The sequence below is a fragment of the Gopherus evgoodei genome, chromosome 2 (genome assembly GCF_007399415.2).
Source record: "Gopherus evgoodei ecotype Sinaloan lineage chromosome 2, rGopEvg1_v1.p, whole genome shotgun sequence".
NCBI lineage: Eukaryota > Metazoa > Chordata > Testudines > Testudinidae > Gopherus > Gopherus evgoodei.
In genome coordinates, this window is record NC_044323.1 from 32,139,124 (window position 1) to 32,159,421 (window position 20,298).

The 20,298-nt window shown below is 38.0% G+C and overlaps 1 protein-coding gene across 5 annotated transcripts in view; it reads left to right on the forward strand.

Moving 5' to 3' along the window:
* The window catches only part of MPP7 (membrane palmitoylated protein 7), a 360,464-nt gene that overhangs the window by 305,982 nt on the left and 34,184 nt on the right, over positions 1-20,298 (forward strand). For all 5 annotated transcript variants that reach the window (XM_030550282.1, XM_030550284.1, XM_030550285.1 and 2 more), the window contains one exon: positions 13,348-13,518. In XM_030550282.1, the coding sequence (XP_030406142.1) occupies positions 13,348-13,518 (171 nt within the window). The remainder of the gene's footprint in view (positions 1-13,347; positions 13,519-20,298) is intronic.

Below are 20,298 nucleotides of genomic sequence, written 5' to 3' on the forward strand. Positions count from 1 at the left end.
GTGGGTATTCTTTGCTGCCTTTAATGGAAGAGGAACACACAAACTATTCAATGCAAAGTACCCATGACCTCTTGCCAACAGTCTGAGAACTGTATAACTAATTTCCTCTTGTATTTTCAGAAAGGTTTGTTAATTGGTAGTTGTCTTCTCACCAGTTAGTGTGGTGAAACATGAAATATTTTACGTCTATGAATAAATCAGATAAAGTGTATTAACCCTTAAAGTACAGTTATGTAGAAGACTGAGTAGCAATTGGAAAAAGAATTTGGGGCATAATTCTAAATGTACCATCTCTTGATGACTTGCGTATTAAATTTGCTTTTTAAAATCAAATGATGACTCGTCTTATTGTCTGTGCTGCAAACTTAGCATGGGTTCTGAAAACCAGGCAGTGGTGTTTCTGTATTTACATCTTAGCAAGCAATTGCTTTATTTCATGAAGGGTAAAGTTGTATAGAATCTACCTCAACCACAAAATCATAGAAATGTAGGATCTTGAGATGTCACCTGGTCCACCCCCACACTTCCGGCTGAGACACCAACAAACATATTTAGGACAAGTGTTTGTCTAACCTCTTCTTAAAAACCTCCAATGAAGGGGTTCTACAACCTCCTTTAGTAACCTGTTCCAGAACTTATCTACCCTTAGAGTTAGAAAGTTTTGCCTAATATCCAACCTATATCTTCCTAACTGCAGATAAATCCCATTATTGCTTATCCTACCTCCAGTGGATATGGAGAACAATTGATCACTATCCTCTTTATAACAACCCTTAACATATTTGAAGACTGTTATCAGGTCCCCCTCAATCATCTTTTCTCAAAACTAAACATGCCCAGTTTTTTTTCCTCAAAGATCAGGTTATCTGAACCTTTTGTCATTTTTCTTAGATCTCCCCTGGACTCCAGTTTGTCCACATCTTTCTTAAACTGTGGCACCCAAAACTGGACACAGTACTCCAGCCAACGCCTCACCAGTCCAGAGTAGAGCAGAGTAATCACCTTCCCATGTGTCACATACAACACTCCTGTTAATACACTCCAGAATATTTTCTTTTGTCTCAACAGCCTTCCATTGTTAGCTCATATTCAATTTGTGATCTACTATGACCACCAGATCCTTTTCTGCATACCATGGTGGTATTGCCCTTGCAATGAAACTTTGTTTTTGTCAGCAAAGTTAGTAGATATGCCTAGTCAAATAGAGAGCTAATTTGCTGAGTTAGAAAGTATCACGTGTATGTATCTTGTGACTTTAAGTGAACTTTAAAGCTATCTCCCTATACTCTTATTTTTCCACTTTTTTAAAATTTCTGTTCTTTCCATATCATTTTTGCTTTCACATTTATTCAGTTCCTTCCCACCTCACCCTTCTCCTTATCTCCCCATTCTTTCCCTCATCCTTTTTCCCCTCTCTATTCCTGTTCCCACTCAGACACATATATCTTTCTTTCTCTAGATTCCCAGCTTCCTCCACTCTATCTCTCCTGCCCTATCACTTGTTGCTGAAACTTGCTGGACATAAGGCTTTTGGTGAGCAGGATCTGCAGCTCAGATTCTGGGTTGGATTTTGTGCAACTGTTTCCTTTTCCAAGACATGGAAATGTTGAGATGTCACTTTCAAACTCAGAGGCAACCTATAATGCATTTGGGGTGTATAGTCCCACACCTTCATTATAAAAGATGCAGTGGATCCAGAGGACATGTAATTCCATGTAGGCCATAGAATAGATACTATTTACAATGACATATATATACACTAAATTTGACAGCATCAGATCACGATTAAACAAAGGCTGTGAATGGCTTGCCAACACAAAAGCAGTTTCTCCTCCCTTGGTGTTCATACCTCAACTGTTAGAAGAGGGCCCCATCCTCCCTGATTGAACTAACCTCGTTGTCTCTAGCCTGATTCTTGCTTGCATATTTATACCTGCCTCTGGAAATTTCCACTACATGTGTCCGACGAAGTGAGTATTCACCCACGAAAGCTCATGCTCCAATAAGTTTGTTAGCCTATAAGGTGCCACAGAACTCTTTGCCACTTTTACAGATCCAGACTAACACAGCTACCTCTCTGAGGTAGGTAGATAGGTAGATATACTATGTTTATTTTTTTTCCTGAGGAAAGGCCTTAACACACTCATGAACTTGTGTACAATGAAGTTTTCATCTGTTTTCAAGTCACTTTATCTAGAAAAATGCATCAGTATAGTAAGAATATAGAATAGTATCAACACAAGTTCTTAAAATCATTGCTTCCCTACATATCTGGTAAGTGCACTCTTAACAGTTAAAAAAAACAAAAAAAAAACAACCAGTAGCTGTTATTGAAATAAGCATGCTTCATTACATGAATAAAAAGCACAACAGTGAAACAAAATTGTTAGACTTGATAGACATATAAACATAACAATTGAATAAACATCAAGTACTCATTTGTTAGTGTGGCACACAATGAATCTTTGCATAAATCAATACATATTTTGAAGCGTCAAAGTGACATTACTCTAATGCTATGCATTTAATTGATTTCCATTACTATACTGAATGAAAATCCTAGTGTGGTACATGAGTAATTTTTGCTCTTTTTACTATTCATTTGTTGTCACCTTTTCCACACACTGTAGCAGTCTCATTTATTTCCATTAGACTTTATGATCTGTCAGTGTTTCCCTTATAAACTATTGGAAATCAGAGTTTATAATTCAGTGAGATGTAACTTTATGTACAGTCTGTTTCAGAGCAAACTTTTGTGCCCCATAATCTGATCAGGGAGGAGGAAAATGGGAAAGGTTCAAGGTTTTTTAAATAGTTTTTAGGGAGATTTTTAAACTTAACTGCCAAAAAACCTACAAATCTGAAACTTTTAAGCCTCTAAAGGAAAAATATATATTAAAATTCACTGATGTGCAGTTTAATACCTATTTTGTGAGGATAAAAACATCAGTGTTTTTAAATATTTTGATGACTCTGTAGACCCAGCATTCAGTATGCATGTTCTACAACCATAATATCAAGTGAGTTGCAATGTTTAGGCACATTTGGGTGATTTTAAGGCTTCACTTCCAGTTTAACTTTAGATTTTCCATCATTTATGAATTTACTTCTGGAGCCATAATGCAGTCTTTTGTGACTGAAGAAAATTCAGTGGTCAATGAGGTGTTATTGATGAAAGCAAATAATTGCTCCCATAAACTAAATTGTACGTATAGAAAGATTAGAAAAGTACTGTTTCATTGACTATTACTGTTTTATTGCTGTTTGTGATCATCAGTAAGGCTTCTTGTCACAGAGGTCACGGAAGTCATGGAATATGTGACTTCCAAAGACCTCTGTGACTTCAGCCCCAACAGCTGGGAGCTGGGAAATACCCCTGCCTGAGACAACGGGGCCCCCAAGCTCAAGAGTTGCCATGAGTGGCAGGGGGACCCTCGCAGCTCCCTGCTGCTGCCACAGAGACAAGGGGATCCCCACAACTCCCTGGTTGCTGCCACAGAGGCAAAGGTATCCCCGCAGCCACCAGCTGCCACAGAGGCAGGGAGATTCCCACAGCTCCCAGCCGCCGTGAGGGAGGGTACAAGGGGACGGGGGAATGTCTGCAGCTCCGAGCCGCTGGTCGAGGGGGACCCTGGAGCTCCCCTGGGAGCTCCCAGCCACCCCACAGCTGCCCAACCCTTGCCCATTTTATCGTGGATATTTTTAGTAAAAGTCAGGGACAGGTCACAGGTTTGCCCATGACCTGTCGGTGACTTTTACTAAAAATATCCATGACAAAATCTTAGCCTTAATCATTCCAAATAATTGTTAATAAGATTCCAGAAAGTGGTTATATAGTAGGATATATAGTGTCTTTTTGTATATATTAAGGTCTTCCCAACTCTGCTTTTATACTAGATAAGTTTGTGTGGCCTCATGTATCTTTTTAGAACACTACACTTGCAGACATCTTAGTTTGTTAAGCGGGAAATTATGTAAACTATCTAGCTTTCATTGAAAGGGAATATTCTTTAGAAGTGAATAATTTTGTAGGCGAAGAGATTACTTTTCACCCAAGAACTTTCAGCAGTTAATGTAGCTAGGAAATACATGCATGTAGGTTTACCTGTGGGAAACAAAATGTCTGTACAATTTTGGTGCATGACAGGTTTCATTTCTAAAGTCCTCCCACTTATTCTAATTAGCGTCTGAAGGATTTTGAAACGTCTATTAAAGGAATGAGAAAAAACAAACCTGGCATATAATACAAATTGCTAATTGTACTCCAGTGGATTGTTGTCTGTTTTCTTAAGGATTCTTGTGCTACAAAGGCTTTTAAACTCAAAAAGACACTATGAATATTATACATTTTCTGTGGCCTCGGTTACTGCTAATTTTAACTTTCCTTCCCAAAATGACCAGGGTTAACCTTGATGTTAATTTGCTGATGAATCCTGAAGTCAGACTATACTATTGTATATTTCTAAAGTTAATTATTTCCTAAGAATAAGTAAGGAGAATTGTAGAGGTTTTTTGTCTTTTCAAAACACTTAATTCTATCTACATTAAAATAATCTTTATGAACAGTCAGTAAATATAGATTAGTATCATCTGTTTACTGTTCTCAATTTTGACTGAAAAATCCAGACTGATCTGAGTTTTTATTAGCCCTGTCTAAATGTGAAAACTGAGAATTGGTCCAGAAACAAACGAAGTTAGAAATGTGCTATGTGTTTGTGCAGATTAATTGGAAACAACAGAACTACTGCATATGGGAGTGTTCCAAATATCTTGGAAAGAAATTTCAAGTAATAATGCAAAATTTATGTTTTACCAAATGTGCATAACCATCATTAGGCCAAAATTTTTTTCTCTGTATATCTTGTATACAAATAAACTATATGTACAAGCTGCATATGTAAGCTGAATAGAATGAGTATTAGATCTAAATTCAGCAAAGTGCTTAAGTGCATGCTTATAGTGAAGTACATGCTTAAATGCTCTGCTGAACAGTGAAAGACGTAAGCACTTGTGAGAGCTTTATTGAATTGTGTGACCTTAGTTTGTTGTAGGTGAACTTGCAACATTTAGGCTTGGAAAAATTATAATGTTTATTAGTATTGGAATTTCTCTAATATTAAGGGATGCACTTTGCACTTGCACATTGTGCATTTGGAATTACATGCACAGACCATTTAAATCAGTGTTTCTCAAAGTTTTTTTTACTGCTGACCCCTTTCACATAGCAAACCTCTGAGTTCAACCCCCATTATAAATTAAAAACACTTTTAAATATATTTAACACCATTATAAATGCTGGAGGCAAAGCAGGGTTGGGGTGGAGATTGACAGCTCGTAACCCCTCATGTAATAACCTAGTGACCCCCTGAGGGGTCCCGATCCCCAGTTTGAGAACCTCTGATTTAAATGGACCTCAGCCACCAGTCTTCCTTCCTTTATTTTCTAGAATTATATTAAATTTAAAGGGGAGTACATTTTTTGTGTGTGCTATATTAGCAGCATTCTTTTTAAAGGGCTTTAAATAGAAGACAGCGTTTGTTTATACGTCTGGTTTGGGTATGAATTTCAGTATGGGGTTTTTGTGTGTCCCTGTTGAGAACTCTTTGGCTGTTGTTTTGAAGTTGGGGTTCCAAAGAGATATTACTACTTATATGTGTATTAGATTTTTGAAGAAATACTTTTGTTATCTTCATCTCGTAAGTGCAGGCTGCTTGTTCTTTTGTATTGGTGTAGGATCTTAAGCACTTTTATTAGTCTTAGTTTCTGATTTTCTCTCTGGTTTGAGAACTGTTATGAGGTTTAGAGGCATTTGTGAACTATATATACATTTGTTCTTCATATTTTTCTCATGGCAGCTGTTCTTCATTTCATGAAACCTGTTACATTCCAGAAGTGGTTTATAGATTAGCTTGTTCAGTAGGCTTCTTGTCGAGTACTTGAAATCAATGAACATGTACAAAGTTGTTATACTTAATGTTGAGAATTTTATGTTCCTTTGATGATTGGATTTTTTTCACTTTACTCTACAGTCTGCATAGTTGGCAGATAAGTTAAACTTCTGCTGATGTCTGTAGACTATATATAGATAAATATCTTTTTCTTTCTTTCCTTTTGATAGAAGTTTATATTTAAATGTGTTAAGTTTAAAGAAATATTATTTTTACAGTGTATATCAATATTTCTTTAATTTTCTGTGGTTCTTTGCATTGTTTTATGATCATTTGTAAGTTCTAATGCATAAAATTTCAATAGTCATTTGTTAAAACTTTTGTATTTGAAAATATTTCAAATGTGGGATCTTTTGTTGCTCTTTCATAATACTGCTTACGATTTGCAGATGTAATGCTGTTATAATAAGAGGTAACCTATTAGTGTGCTCTCAGCAGCCCAATGTGTCTCTTACTCCTGATTGTCAGAGAGAAGTGTAAATATTTGTAAACATAGATAGTAATACATAGTTGTACTCATTTCGATGTTTTATTGTGATATAGCTGCTGTCTTCTTAAGTATGTAATATACAATATTGTTCTCTTATTAGACAAAATTTCAAGAGTAGCTAATGCGTTTGGTGATGAAGGCTTTTTTCCTACATGATATTTCAGCTCTTGACTTTTGGCTGGCAAATCTTCCTCGGCAAAGCTAAACAGAGAACTGGCTTCAAAATGTTCTTGAAAAGAGAGATTTGAAAAAACTTGCAGTTCTCATCTTTTTCAGAGTCGGAAAGTCATCTGTTTGTACTGCATACGTATCTTCTGCCCTCTATATTTTTTCATAAATAGTTCAGTGGTTCTAAAAATAAAAACGCTAAGGTGTTTTTAAAAAAAATTACTTTAATGCTCTTAAATCTCAATCAACTTATAAGTTTGCCAACTTCTTCTTTTGAAGAAGACATTTTTACTGTATTCTTTTATTTTCAGTCACCTGTCCTAAGGTTCTAGATGAACATATTGCCTACTAAATGCAATCATAGTTGACTAGTAGTAATTTACTAATGATACCCCATAAAACTGCTTCTGAAGGTTATTAAAAAGTCAATATGCATATGTGGGGAGTGTAATGGGAGACATGGGGGAAAAATACCATGGTTCCAGAAATTCACCAGCAACACGATAAAAATAATTTATATGGATTCATTGAGAGCATCCCTCCTTTTTCTCTCCTGCACATTTCCCTTCAGGGTGGGTTGATTTAAATCAGAGTGGTTTTAATAATCTGTTTTAATCATGATTTAAACCAGCAAGTAGCCAACCTTGATTTAAATAATCGATTTTAATCTTATGCATTTGTATTTTTTAGTTACTTTCCTAATGAAAGGTTGATTCTCATTAGATGGTAACTATTAAAATGCTGATTTGCAACTAACTAGCCTTTACTCTAAATTTGGTACTTTTTTGTTAACCAGGATAACTATATCAGTATACACAATCACATAGCTTAACATACATTTATTCATAATATTAATTTTTACATCTTTTATTATGTTACAAAAATGGTGAATTATGCTTTTGTCTACTAGATGATTAATTGTGTACTCCTGATTTGTGTCAACTTGCATTTGGATGAAAATTGGAATTCAGTTAATAAGGCATAAAAATTAAAATTGCTTTTTTATTAGTTAAATGAAACTACCTTAAATGTGCTGGATACAGATGAAAAAAGTAAGTTTAGCAAAACATGTTTTGCATTTAAAACTGACAGGTTTATTAAAGAAAGGAAGTATGATCTGTAGATAGTGAATTGAACTGATTGTTTATGGACTCCATGTTCTTCAAAATTTTAGTCCTAGTAGATGTGATCATATCACACCTCATGTTTATTCATAGATTACAAGATTCATAGATTTTTCAGTTCCCTGTCAGTTTCTCAATTTTGAATTAACTAGTCATTGAACTGAAATTGCTAAACAAATTAAAATGAAGAAAATAATCTCTCTGCACCTGCAGAAAAAAAATGAAATGATAAATAATTATCAACATGGATTTGTCAAGAACAAATTATGACAAACCAACCTAATATCCTTTTTGACGGAGTAATAAGCCTTGTGGATGGGGGGAAGCGGTAGTTACAATATATCCCAACTTCAGTAAGGCTTTTGATAGTGTCTCACATGACCTTCTCATAAGCAAGCTAGGAAAATATAGCCTAGACAAACCTACTATGAGGTGGGTACACAACTAGTTGGAAAACCATACTCAGATTAGTTATCAGTGGTTCACAGTCAAGCTGGAAGGGTATATCTAGTGGGATTCTGCAGGGATATGCTCTGGGTCTGGGTCTGGGTCTGTTCAATATCTTAAGAAATAATTTGGAGAATGGCATAGAAAGTACACTTATAAAGTTTGCAGATGATACCAACCTGGGAGGGATTGCAAGCACTTTGGTGGACAGGATTAGAATTCAAGAATGATCTTGACAAACTGGAGAAATGGTTTGAAATAAATAGGATGAAATTCAATAAGGACAAATGAAAAATACTACACTTAGGAAGGAAAAGGCAATTGCACAAATATTAAATGGGAAATGACTGTCTAGTAAGGGGCATTGCAAAAAAAGATCTGGAAGTTATAGTGGATCACAAACTAAATATGAATCAACAATACAATACTGCTGCAAAAAAAGCAAACATCATTCTGGGGTGTATTTGCAGGAGTGTTTTAAGCCAGGCACAAGAAGTATTTTTTCCACTCTATTTAGCAATGATAAGGTTTCAACAGAAGTATTGTGTCCAGTTCTGGGCACCATACTTTGTGAAAGATGTGAACAAATAAAGGAGAAGAGCAACAAAAATGATTAAATATCAAGAAAACATAAACCTATAAGGAAATATTGAAAAAAATAGGTTTATTTATTCTGGAGAAAGGCTGACTGTTATCATGGTCCCCTTCAGTGTTCAAGTATGTACAGTGTTATAATAATGAGGGTCATAAATTGTTCTCCTTATCCACAGAGGACAGAACAAGAAGTAATGATTTTAAACTGCAGCAAGGGAAATTTAGGTTAGACTTTAGGAAAAGCTTCCAAACTGTCAGGGTAGTTGAACGTTGGAACAAATTACCTTGGAAAATTGTGGCATCTCTGTCATTAGAGGTTTTTAAGAACAGATTAGATAGATACCTGTCAGAGATGGTCTCTAGATAATACTTAGTCCTGCCTCAGTGCAGGGGACTGGAGTAGATGACCTGTCGAGGTTTTTTCCAGTTCTGTATTTCTATGATTCTGTTTACTGCTTGAATGTTATTTTTTATTTAAATGATTTTAATATAGTAAAGTAAATTTAGGCCTTAATATAGGTTGTCTTAATTTTAAATTCAAATAGATTTATTAAAAAAAAAGTTAAACAGAAGAATTTAATTTAATTTAAATCTATTTTTAATTTTTTTAAACAATTTTTTTGTCCATGCTGCTTTCCTTGTTTTCAAAAGATCCATAAGGTAACCTTTACAATGTTTGTATACAGTACTACTGGGAGGTGACCCTTTGGAAATCAACTTAAGAAATAAAATTCATACAGATGAGCTAAAGGTGACAAGGCAAGCCATCTGTGGTTAGTATTTAAAGTTATACAGGGCCATTACTAGCATATTACAGAGAAGTCTGTCTTTGTAACAATTTACATAAGTTTATCCCTGATTCTTGTAGAAATAATTTAAAATACCTATATAGGCTTTTCTGTAGTGTTCACCATCAGAATATCATCATGAATTTCCCTTTTCAGCATCCCTAAGAGGTATGGAAGTATTCATATTCTTATTTCACAGATGGAGAAATCTGTAACAGAGTTGGGAATGGAACTCAAATCTCCTGTGTCCCACTGTAGTGTCTTAAAGGATGATGTTAAATGGGGGAAACTGGCATAAAGAAGCTATTAAAGGATTTTTATTTTTTTTTCTTTTTACTTGATTTTCACGTTAGAAATTCAGATTTTTTTCTGTCCTGGAGGACTAAGATGGTGGGAGATTTGTTGATATCCCAGTAATTGAGTATGACATCTGAACAAGTAAAGGGGGCAGGATTTTAATCAGATTGTGCAAAACTTTTGTAACATATTCAATTTCTAATGAATATTTTGGATAAAGGATATCTTTATTAAAGATTCAACACCCCAGCCTTTCAGTTAGGACATGAGAACTTATAATAGATATACTGTGAGACATCTAGCAGATCCTCCAGAAAAAACAGGGAAAACCAGAGGTATGATAGTCCCAATATCCTGAAGGTAAAGAACAAATGAGGGATGGGGAGAGGTGAGATTTTATTTAATTTTGCATGTTTTCAGGTTTTCATTATTAGAACAAAAAGGGAAGCTTAAAAAAACAACCACCATAATCTTAAATTTTTCAAATGTTTTGCTGGTCACCTTTAAGCACAAAACCACCCATCATCTATAGATCTAGGCACTGTGTTTTGTGGCAAAATTTATACACTAGCAAGCTTTTAGTATAGTGAGAAGAATTCATTTCTGTTTGTGTGAAAAGATAGTACTGGAGAATTTTTAGGTATTTTAAAAGTAGCTTTGGTATTATCATAACCTAGTCCCAGATTTGGACCTTAGCGTCCAAAATATGGGGGTTAGCATGTAAACCTCCAAGCTTAGTTACCAGCTTGGACCTGGTAAAGCTGCCACCACCCAAAAAATTAGAGTGTTTTGGGGCACTCTGGTCCCCCAAAACCTTCCCTGGGGACCCCAAGACCCAAATCCCTTGAGTCTCACAACAAAGGGAAATAAACCTTTTCCCTTCCCCCCCCTCCAGGTGTTCCTGGAGAGATACACAGAAGCAAACTCCGTGAATCTAAACAGAGAGATTCCACCCTCCCTTCGTTTCCAGCCTTGGAAAACAGAATTACCAAGAGCTAATCTCTCTTCCCCCCTCACCCAGAGGGAATGCAAAGTTAGGCTAGTAAATCTAACACACACAGATTTCCCCCTGACTTCTTCCTCCCACCAATTCCCTGGTGAGTACAGACTCAATTCCCTGGAGTTCCCCACTAAAGAAAAACTCCAACAGATCTTAAAAAGAAAGCTTTATATAAAAAGAAAGAAAAATACATAAAAATGGTCTCTCTATATTAAGGTGACAAATACAGGGTCAATTGCTTAAAAGAAATATGAATAAACAGCCTTATTCAAAAAGAATACAATTCAAAGCACTCCAGCAACTATAGACATGTAAATACAAAAGAAAAAAACCAATAACCCCTATTGTTTTTTATGATCTCTGTACTCACAACTTGGAAACAAAAGATTAGAAAGCAGGAAATAGAAATCCCCTCATAGCCGAGAGAGAGTCAGACAGAAGACCCAAGAACAAAGGACTCCCACACAAAGTTCCCTCCACCCAGATTTGAAAAAGTCTTATTTCCCGATTGGTCCTCTGGTCAGGTGGTTCAGATTACTTCTTTCCAGGTGAAAGAGACGTTAACCCCTTAGCTATCTGTTTATGACAGGTATGCTTAGGTTTTTAGTTTACAGCTCAGGAAAATAGTTAACTTTGTTCCTTTTCTGTGTCTTTAACATTATTTTGAGAGTTTGCATTAAAGTCATTGAGTGCAGTTACTAGGTCTATGACATTAAATCAACAAAATATTGGTGTGCCATGATTGACTTCACTTTAGAACTGAACCAGTCACCAGAGACATTACTGTGTACCAAGTTGTATTACATTACCAATGCAATAGCAGTGCTTTTACAATAGAAATCTTTTAAAACTAAAATAACTTTTCTAAAGAATTCTTTGCATTTACTATATTGTTATATGAATGCATAATGGAATAGAAAAAATAATTAGAAAAGAACTAGTAACTTAGCCTGCTTGCTTCTTACTCTTAACAAATTTAAACTCTGGTGTTTTTATTGTGTATTTGATCCTCCCCTGTCTTCCTCTAGCATGGGCAAAAAAATTAGATCTATTTCTGCTAGTTTTTGGTTTTTATAGCCTCTTCTCAGTAACATTCACTGTAATAATGTGATCTCAATTTTTTTTAATGAGCTGGGTGACACCATTTGTATTTTCAGAGAGGCTCTATACTTTACTTCTCTGTTTCTCTGTCAGGTGTGGGAGGGGAAGGGGGGAGAGAACAGCACAAACACTACTGGATATAGCACTTTAACTCAATGGGGCAGCTTGGGGATTAATCCCCATGGTTCTGATACTGAAAATGTTTTTGTCAAATGAGCTTACTCATGGAAAATAGTGAGCACATACCTCATCTCTGCAGGGTCATGGCCCAAATGTGATAATATTTGCAGGAGTCAACTTAAATTGGCAACTATTAATATTAGAGATCAAATAGTAATATAGTTACTTCTCATATGCCTGTAAATAAGTACTTTTAAAAACTTATTAAAATATACAGCTGAAATTAAAGTGATCACCAGAAGTTTAGACAGACTAAAAAAGAGAGCCTTCTGTTGTACTTTTAGTATTGTGTATTTGGTATGAGGTTAAATATTGAAGTTCATAATTAATAGTTGAGTTGTGAAGAAATTTTATAACTGGCACTTCATTTGAATCAACCATAAGTTTGAGTACTTAGGATCTTTTTTTTAAAGTGTAGGTCTTAGGATTTTTTTTCAGTCATTTTGCTAAATATTTTGTGTATGTGTTGATAATATCTCTAGTACAGCCAAATAATGAAATTAGGATGGCAGTGTGGCCATACTGTCCCTAAAACCTCAGAAGATACAGTACGACTGTACAAATCTATTTAAAAGAATTAATCTTAATGAGAAATTTATAAAGTACTGATAAAAGGTGGAATAATTAGCTTTCGTTCTCAGGTTTAGTGGAGGCAGGCTGCAGCTATGATACTGTCTTGTTATTCTACTACTGATGCTCATGGAGATGTACCAATTTAGAAATCTTTAAAAACCACATGAAACTTCCATCAGCTGCAGTTAAGCAGTATGGGCACAACACTATACATAAAATTTTAGGCCAATTTTAAGCCAGTTAGGATTGCAAAATATGATAGAATAGAATTATAAATAGTATGTTTAATAGGAAATGTCATCTTAACTTAGCAAATTTTACTATACAGTATGTGTGAAATGGAGCTGCAGTACCCATATTTGATTGTATATTTGATTTTAATAATTTGGAGGTAATTTACCCTTTCTTCTGGGAATCTCTTCTGGACCATAAGGACCTGGTTTCTCAAAAATTGTATTTGAAATTTCATGCCTGCTTTCTGTGTGCAGCTAATGTGATTGCCCATGGAAATAGCCAGTTGGGGTTTCTTAATAAGTCATTGTCCCCTCCCCACCTTTCCCTGCCTGGAAGTGAAACTTTTCTGGACTTTTCAGATATTAAATTGCATAGTTTTTTAAAAAAAATATTGTTGTTGCAGCTGGTTTTAGGAGAAGCTTTCGTCTTAGCAGAAAAGATAGAAAGACAAATAAATCCATGTATGAATGTAAGAAGAGTGATCAGTATGATACAGCAGATGTCCCAACATATGAAGAAGTTGCACCATATCGACGACAGCCTAATGAGAAATACAGGCTTGTAGTTTTGGTCGGTAAGTTATTTCTTTAATTTCTAAATCAGGAATCTAGAGTAAATATTAGTGCAATAATCTTACAGAAGTTTAAAATTTAACTTTTCTAGCTCTCAAATTGAAATTTTTTATGATCTAGAATATTATGTTGCCGTGTTTGTTCATAATTTCTCATCTTTTTTTTGGTTCTTTGAGTTTTGGGAAACTACAGGTGAAGAGCTTATTTGTGCATCAGATAGTATGAGAAATATTGTCAACCCGCTAATCAAAATATACAGATAAGCTGTAATGGGACCTTGTTGTTTAAAATAGTTGTTGTTTAAAATTGTGCTGAAGTGCCAAAACTAAATGTTATTTTGGTGCAATGAAGACTCCTTATGTGGCTGCAACTTTACCAACAGAATATAACTTGCAAAGAAATTTCCTGAACATCTAGTTCTTTGTGTGAAGAACTGGACTCCAACAAGGAATGCCTCTGTGCTCAATGTAAGGGGCCCTATCACTGTCTTACCACTCATATCTTATGTCCCACTTGCTCCCTGTCTAGGCTTAGGATAAGCTATGACCACAACATGCCCTATTACCACAGAGTTCTCCTGCTATAGAGGACATCAGGTAAGTGTTGTGGCCATTCACCCCCAGAATGCTGAACAAGGCTTTCACAGACTATTGGTCAGAAATGTGTCCAAATCTATCTCAGACAAATTTCTGGCCACCCAAGTGCAATTAGGTGTCAGCACTCCACTGGAATGCTGGATCCTCTGTATCTCCCAAGGCTGTAAACTTGTCCTTCTGGAAATGAGAAGAAACAATTTCATTGTCAGTGTCTGGGATATTGTTAAATGTGTTAACATAAATACCTGTACTAGTTGCCTGATCCTTAGGGATTTGCTAGGCTGCCTATTGGTAAGCTGTCAGACTAGAATAGGACCCATTTGTTTCAGAAGTTCTCTTTTCCATATTGGACCTTCTGATCACAGGAAAGAGAGATTATTCACTTGTTCCAAAAATTGCTCCCAGATCACTGTATTTCACTTCTGATAAACAAGTAATAAAATTTGACCATCTGGCACCTGAAATTGTTGCTGCCAAGTGCACACTATTCACAGGTTAGGGCAGTGACTTGACTTGTGAAATTCAGATAACTGATCAGTTATTGCAACTGTTGCAGGGTTAACTTTTATATCTTGTGGGCCAATTGAACTAGTGAATTGGATTTCTTGACCAGAGAGCTAGACATGCTGTCCTCTGTGTTCAGTTCAGTACCAAAGAGTTGCACAGCCTTTTTGCTAGTGCCTGGAATGCTGTCAAGATGTGCTTTTGCCTGCCCCCCCCCCCCCAAAGGTAGTGAGTAGACAAGTCTCCCATATCACTTTCCACTCCAAAAAGGGTCTGATTCTCACAAATGGCAAACTTTATGTAGAGCAGCAGTCTTATAAAAAAATATTTCTGGAAAGAAAAGTCCAAGGATTCAAAAACAGCCAGGAGAATGAAAGGAGGCAGCGTGCTGACTTGATGTTGCATTTTGCCAAAAAGGCCCACTTCCTGAAGGCCCTAAGTGTATTGACAGTGGAATCAAAGGAATGGCAGTCTGAGTGTAAGCCAGGATCAATATAATCACTGACAGAGCCCAGCATACAAGCACTACTGAACCTGCCAGTATTCACCAGGGGCCTTCTTCCGAATCAACCCCAAAGAGAATGTACACCTAGGATCATCTTTACTCAGGAAAATAATGCAATCAGGACTTGTCCATATTTAAAATTTATTACATTCACCAATCATTCAGGAATGTGTTGAGATCTTCAAATCTCAAATTGTTATAACGTACATCTGCAAATATAAAAATGTACTGTTAGATTATTTTTCTATTTTGTAAAAACCCCAGGGTTCTGAGGATTTTAACCTCAACTCTCAGAAAGATTTGATTTGCATAGAGGACAAAACTTTGCAGAACACTTGTGTCTACAATATAAAGGACTGAGCAGTACTCAGCAAAGAGCCCAATCCTGAAAATCTCACTTATGGGATTAGTTCCATTGATGTCAGATGGTGTTTTTATATTTCTTTCTAGAATAATACACTCGTTTCCATGTGAAGTTATGGGAGTACCCAGTTGAATAATGGTTGCAGTAACAGACCTATATATTATAGCTATCCTGGTTTTGATAAAGTTTTTTTTGGATTTACATAGCCCTCTGACTATGGCAAACAAAGTACATTGAGTTTTGGATATATTTGCAAAAGTATAACAATGCAACACTACAAACATTCAGCAGAATTATTTAATATTTTTTGCCATGGTTCTGGAAAAGTCCTTCTCCAAACATAATGTAAAAGTAAAAACTTAATTGTATTTTTGCCTTTTAGCCATTTTGTTCAGTGGCAGTTCCAGTTAAATTCCTTACCTTACATGGAAGTCTGAGGGTACATTTTTAATCAGATTTTCTATTCTCTGTGAATAGAGAGCAATTTGTGTATCAGGTGAAAAGGTTATTTACCTTTAAAGCTCTGATCCTGTAACTGTTTGTTTCACAAACTGTTTGTCTCATGTGCTCCTATATGGGTATTGTACTTCTTGCATGGTACAGTGCAGGTATTTTAATACTCCGATCAAGCAGATAAGGATATCATAGTCCCTGCTGCCATTAACTCAACATATGTATTTATAATCCTTGCTGTCTGGTTACTGCTGATTATAATCCATGGATGATCCTATGGCTCCAGGCCTCGTAAGGGTCAGATCAGAGTACTCTGGCACTTCTCCCAAGGCATTCGTCATGCCTGGGGGAATGTGGTCGTGTTGGGAGGGTAACAAGACAGAAGAAAGACATGCATGAGGTTGTGGGGGGAGGTTTGAGTGTGGGGGAAACAGATGAAAACCTTATGGAGCACATGGGTTCACGTGGACCTCTTATAATCTGTGGGGAAAAGATTAGCAGCTTGGAGGAGCTTCTTACTTGGGTACTTTGAAACTCCCTACAGAGCTGTAATGTATCTCAGTCCAGACCTAATTCAATTCCAGCCTTTTCTTGTACTGAAAATCTCATTAATACCAAATTGTTCAGTTTTTGTAATGTGGTTAAATTGTCCCAGTGATTAAGATGAGACTCAGCAGCTTTGTGATTTGGAGTAACATTTTAACCCGAGTCTCCCAATTTACATCCCTTGATCCCTCAATGTCACTTTACAGTATACATTGAATAGCTCAGTTTCAGAGAAAAGATACCAATGAGTACAGACGGTTGTATTTAAATTATGTCCAAGACTGCAACTTAAATAAAATATCACCTAAAAGCAACATATTATGGCAGTAGTTGAAGGGGGTTGAGGAAACAGTAGCAGCCACAAACATTCACTGGCCTTTTTCCCACTTTAATTTATTCTTGTTAATTGTAAACATACAAATAAGTAGATAGATACTATAGAGAAGAAATAAGACATGGTCCATGCCTTGATGAGAAGAGTGACTAAGTATAGTGTTGCAAGTAAAAGCAAACAGGAGCGGTTTGGAAAAGGGAGGATAAAAGAAACAAGAACACATTATGTAGTTGAGTGGGTTTGTTAATGCTATGTACCGCTCTTGGTGTGCTGTGTTTTTTATATGTTAACTTAATTAATGGGATTGAAGGTGGGGAGGCCGCATCATAATGGGAAGGGAGGAAAGGAATAGATTAGTGCTGATTAAAGGTATGTCTACGCTGCAGCTTGGAGCAAGCCTCCAAGCCTGGGTAGACAGACTCATGCTAGTGAGGTTCAAGATAGTCTACTAAAAATGGAAGTGTTACGGTTCAATCGGTGGTGCAGGCTCTCAAGCCCACCCAACGCCCTATCTCTCAGCTCAGGTGGCTAGCCTGAGTTTCTGCTAGAGCCCAATGTCTGCACTGGTGGTGGTAACATGATAGCTGGAGCCCCGCTAGTGCAAGTCTGTCTACCCATACTGGGAAGTTGGCTCCAAGCTGCACTGTAGACATAGATGAAAGGAAATGGAGGTGTGGAAGGGACGAGGAACTAGAAGGCAAGTACAGGAGGCAAGGTTCTTCTTCGAGTGCTTGCTTATATTGATTCCAGTTAGGTGTGCACGTGCCTCGTGCATGTTTGTCGGAAGATTTTTACCCTAGCAACACTTGGTGGTCAGCTGGGTCGCCCCCTGGAGTGACGCCGCTGTGGCGGTGAATATATATCTCTGCCGACCCAACTGCCCTTCAGTTCCTTCTTACCGTCCGTGTCGGTCGCTGGAACAGTAGAGCACGGCTTAGCTGAGCTCCACTTCCCTAGCTACTTGTACCAGTACTCCTGGGTAGTAGGAAACCTTCCACTAGGTTAACGTATATAGCCAAGTGGAGGCGTTACTCCTGCTGGTGTGAGCAGCATAATGCTGTTCTTACTGAGACACCAGTTCCTACCATCTTGGACTACGTCTGGTCCTTAAAACAACAAGGCCTAGGTGTTTCATCAATAAAGGTGCACTTGGCGGCCATCTCTGCCTTCCACCCAGGGGAGGACGGCCGCTCGGTCTTCTCTCACCCCATAGTTTTGAGGTTCCTCAAGGACTTGGAACGTTTATACCCACCAATCTGCCGCCCCGCCCCAACCTGGGACCTCAACCTTGTTCTAGCCAAATTTATGGCTGCTCCCTTTGACCGCTGGCAACCTGCTCGCTGCTGTACCTGTCCTGGAAGACAGCATTCATCGTAGCCATTACATCGGCAAGACGAGTCTCCGAACTTCGGGCTCTCACGGTCGACCCCCTGTATACAGTGTTTCACAAGGACAGGGTACAGCTGTGACCACATCCGGCCTTCCTCCCTAAAGTGGTATCGGCCTTCCATATCAGCCAAGATATCTTCCTTCTGGTCTTCTTCCCGAAGCCACACTCTTCACGCCGAGAGCAGCAACTGCACTCCCTAGACATCCATAGGGCTCTCGCTTTTTATATCGAGTGAACAAAGCCCTTTCATAAAACACCTCAACTCTTCGTCACGGTAGCAGATCGAATGAAGGGCCTACCTGTCTCCTCCCAGAGGATCTCATCTTGGGTGACGTCGTGCATCCGCACCTGCTATGACTTGACTCATGTTCCAGTGAGCCACCTCACTGCACGTTCTACTAGGGCTCACGCTTCATCTGCCGCCTTCCTGGCTCATGTACCCATCCAGGAGATATGTCGTGCAGCTACCTGGTCTTCGGTCCACACCTTTGCGTCACATTACGCATTGGTACAACAGTCCAGACATGACACGGCATTTGGCTCAGCAGTTCTACATTCTGCGACATCTCACTCTGGCCCCACCGCCTAGGTAAGGCTTGGGAGTCACCTAATTGGAATCGATATGAGCAAGCACTAGAAGAAGAAAAGACAGTTACTCACCTTTGTAACTGTTGTTCTTCGAGATGTGTTGCTCATATCCATTCCACACACGCCCTCCTTCCCCACTGTCGGAGTAGCCGGCAAGAAGGAACTGAAGGGTGGTTGGGTTGGCAGGGGTATATATTCACCACCATAGCAGTGCCACTCCAGGGGGTGACCCAGCCGACCCACCGAGTGTTGCTAGGGTAAAAATCTTCCGGTGAACGTGCACATGGCGCGCGCACACCTAATTGGAACCGATATGAGCAACACATCTCGAAGAACAACAGTTACAAAGATGAGTAACCATCTTTTAAATTGACTGATAGGGAGTTAACAAAAACAATCATCGGGCAGTGCAGACAGATATTAATGGTTAAGGCACTAGAGCTGGAAAAATATATATCTCTGCTAAAACATTTAGGTCTAGGTAAGTGTTCTTGAAGAGAAGTGAGGTGAGCTGGGGAAATTAGGGACTTTAAAGACCTTGTAAGGTGCTGGTGTCTCCTACTGCAGTATGACTCCTCCAAGGAGCAACAGCCATTTTGAGGCTGCCCCTGAGTGTTACAACTTCATCAGAGTGCGTGGGTGGGAAAAAGCTTCTGGACCCATTTCTTTGCTAACTCCCCTGGATGCTCATATACCAACACTCATGTACTGAGCATCTTCATTTTACCAGCTTAATAGGCCTGCCTAATTCCCAGACCAGATAGGCTCTTAGTCCATGGCATAATGAAATTCTCAAGCTTTTCACAGAGTCCTCAGAGACTCCTGCAGGCCCAGCTTCCATCTATTGGGAAGATGGGTTGATGTCTCTTTTCAGGTATTAGGCATTTCTTCCTGGGATTTAACGATGGAAATTCACCACCGCCTTCCAGTGATTTTAATACTGTCCTGGGAGGCTAATCTGTTCCTGTGGCCAGGCCATCACTGAAATTAGCAATCCTGTGAAAAAGCAAGAAACAAAAATGGAATCTGATTAAAGCCACTCTGGTGTTCTTTAAGAAAAGTCCACAACCCACACAAAACGAATGTGTCTGTAATCAAGGTAAAGAAAGAACATAAAAATACAAAGGAACAACACTATAAACTGTATTACAATAAATAAGTACATTGAGGGGAGGGTGGATGAGGGGTGGAGCAGTGCAGGACCTACTCTTTTCTTCTGTGGGCTGATGTGTGCCTCAACAGCCAACTCTGGTGACTGATAAAAGTATCAGGGTTGTCCAGATGCAGACATTTTACTAGGAATGAGCTGCAAACAGGTACCAAGATGTGGCCTTGGATCTGGTTTACACCTACCTCCTAATTTGACACCAGCTTGGGTGTCTAGTGTTCTTATAAAGTTTCTTTAAAAGCAGCAAAGAATCCTGTGGCACCTTATAGACTAACAGACGTTTTGGAGCATGAGCTTTCGTGGGTGAATACCCACTTCGTCAGATGTATGTAGT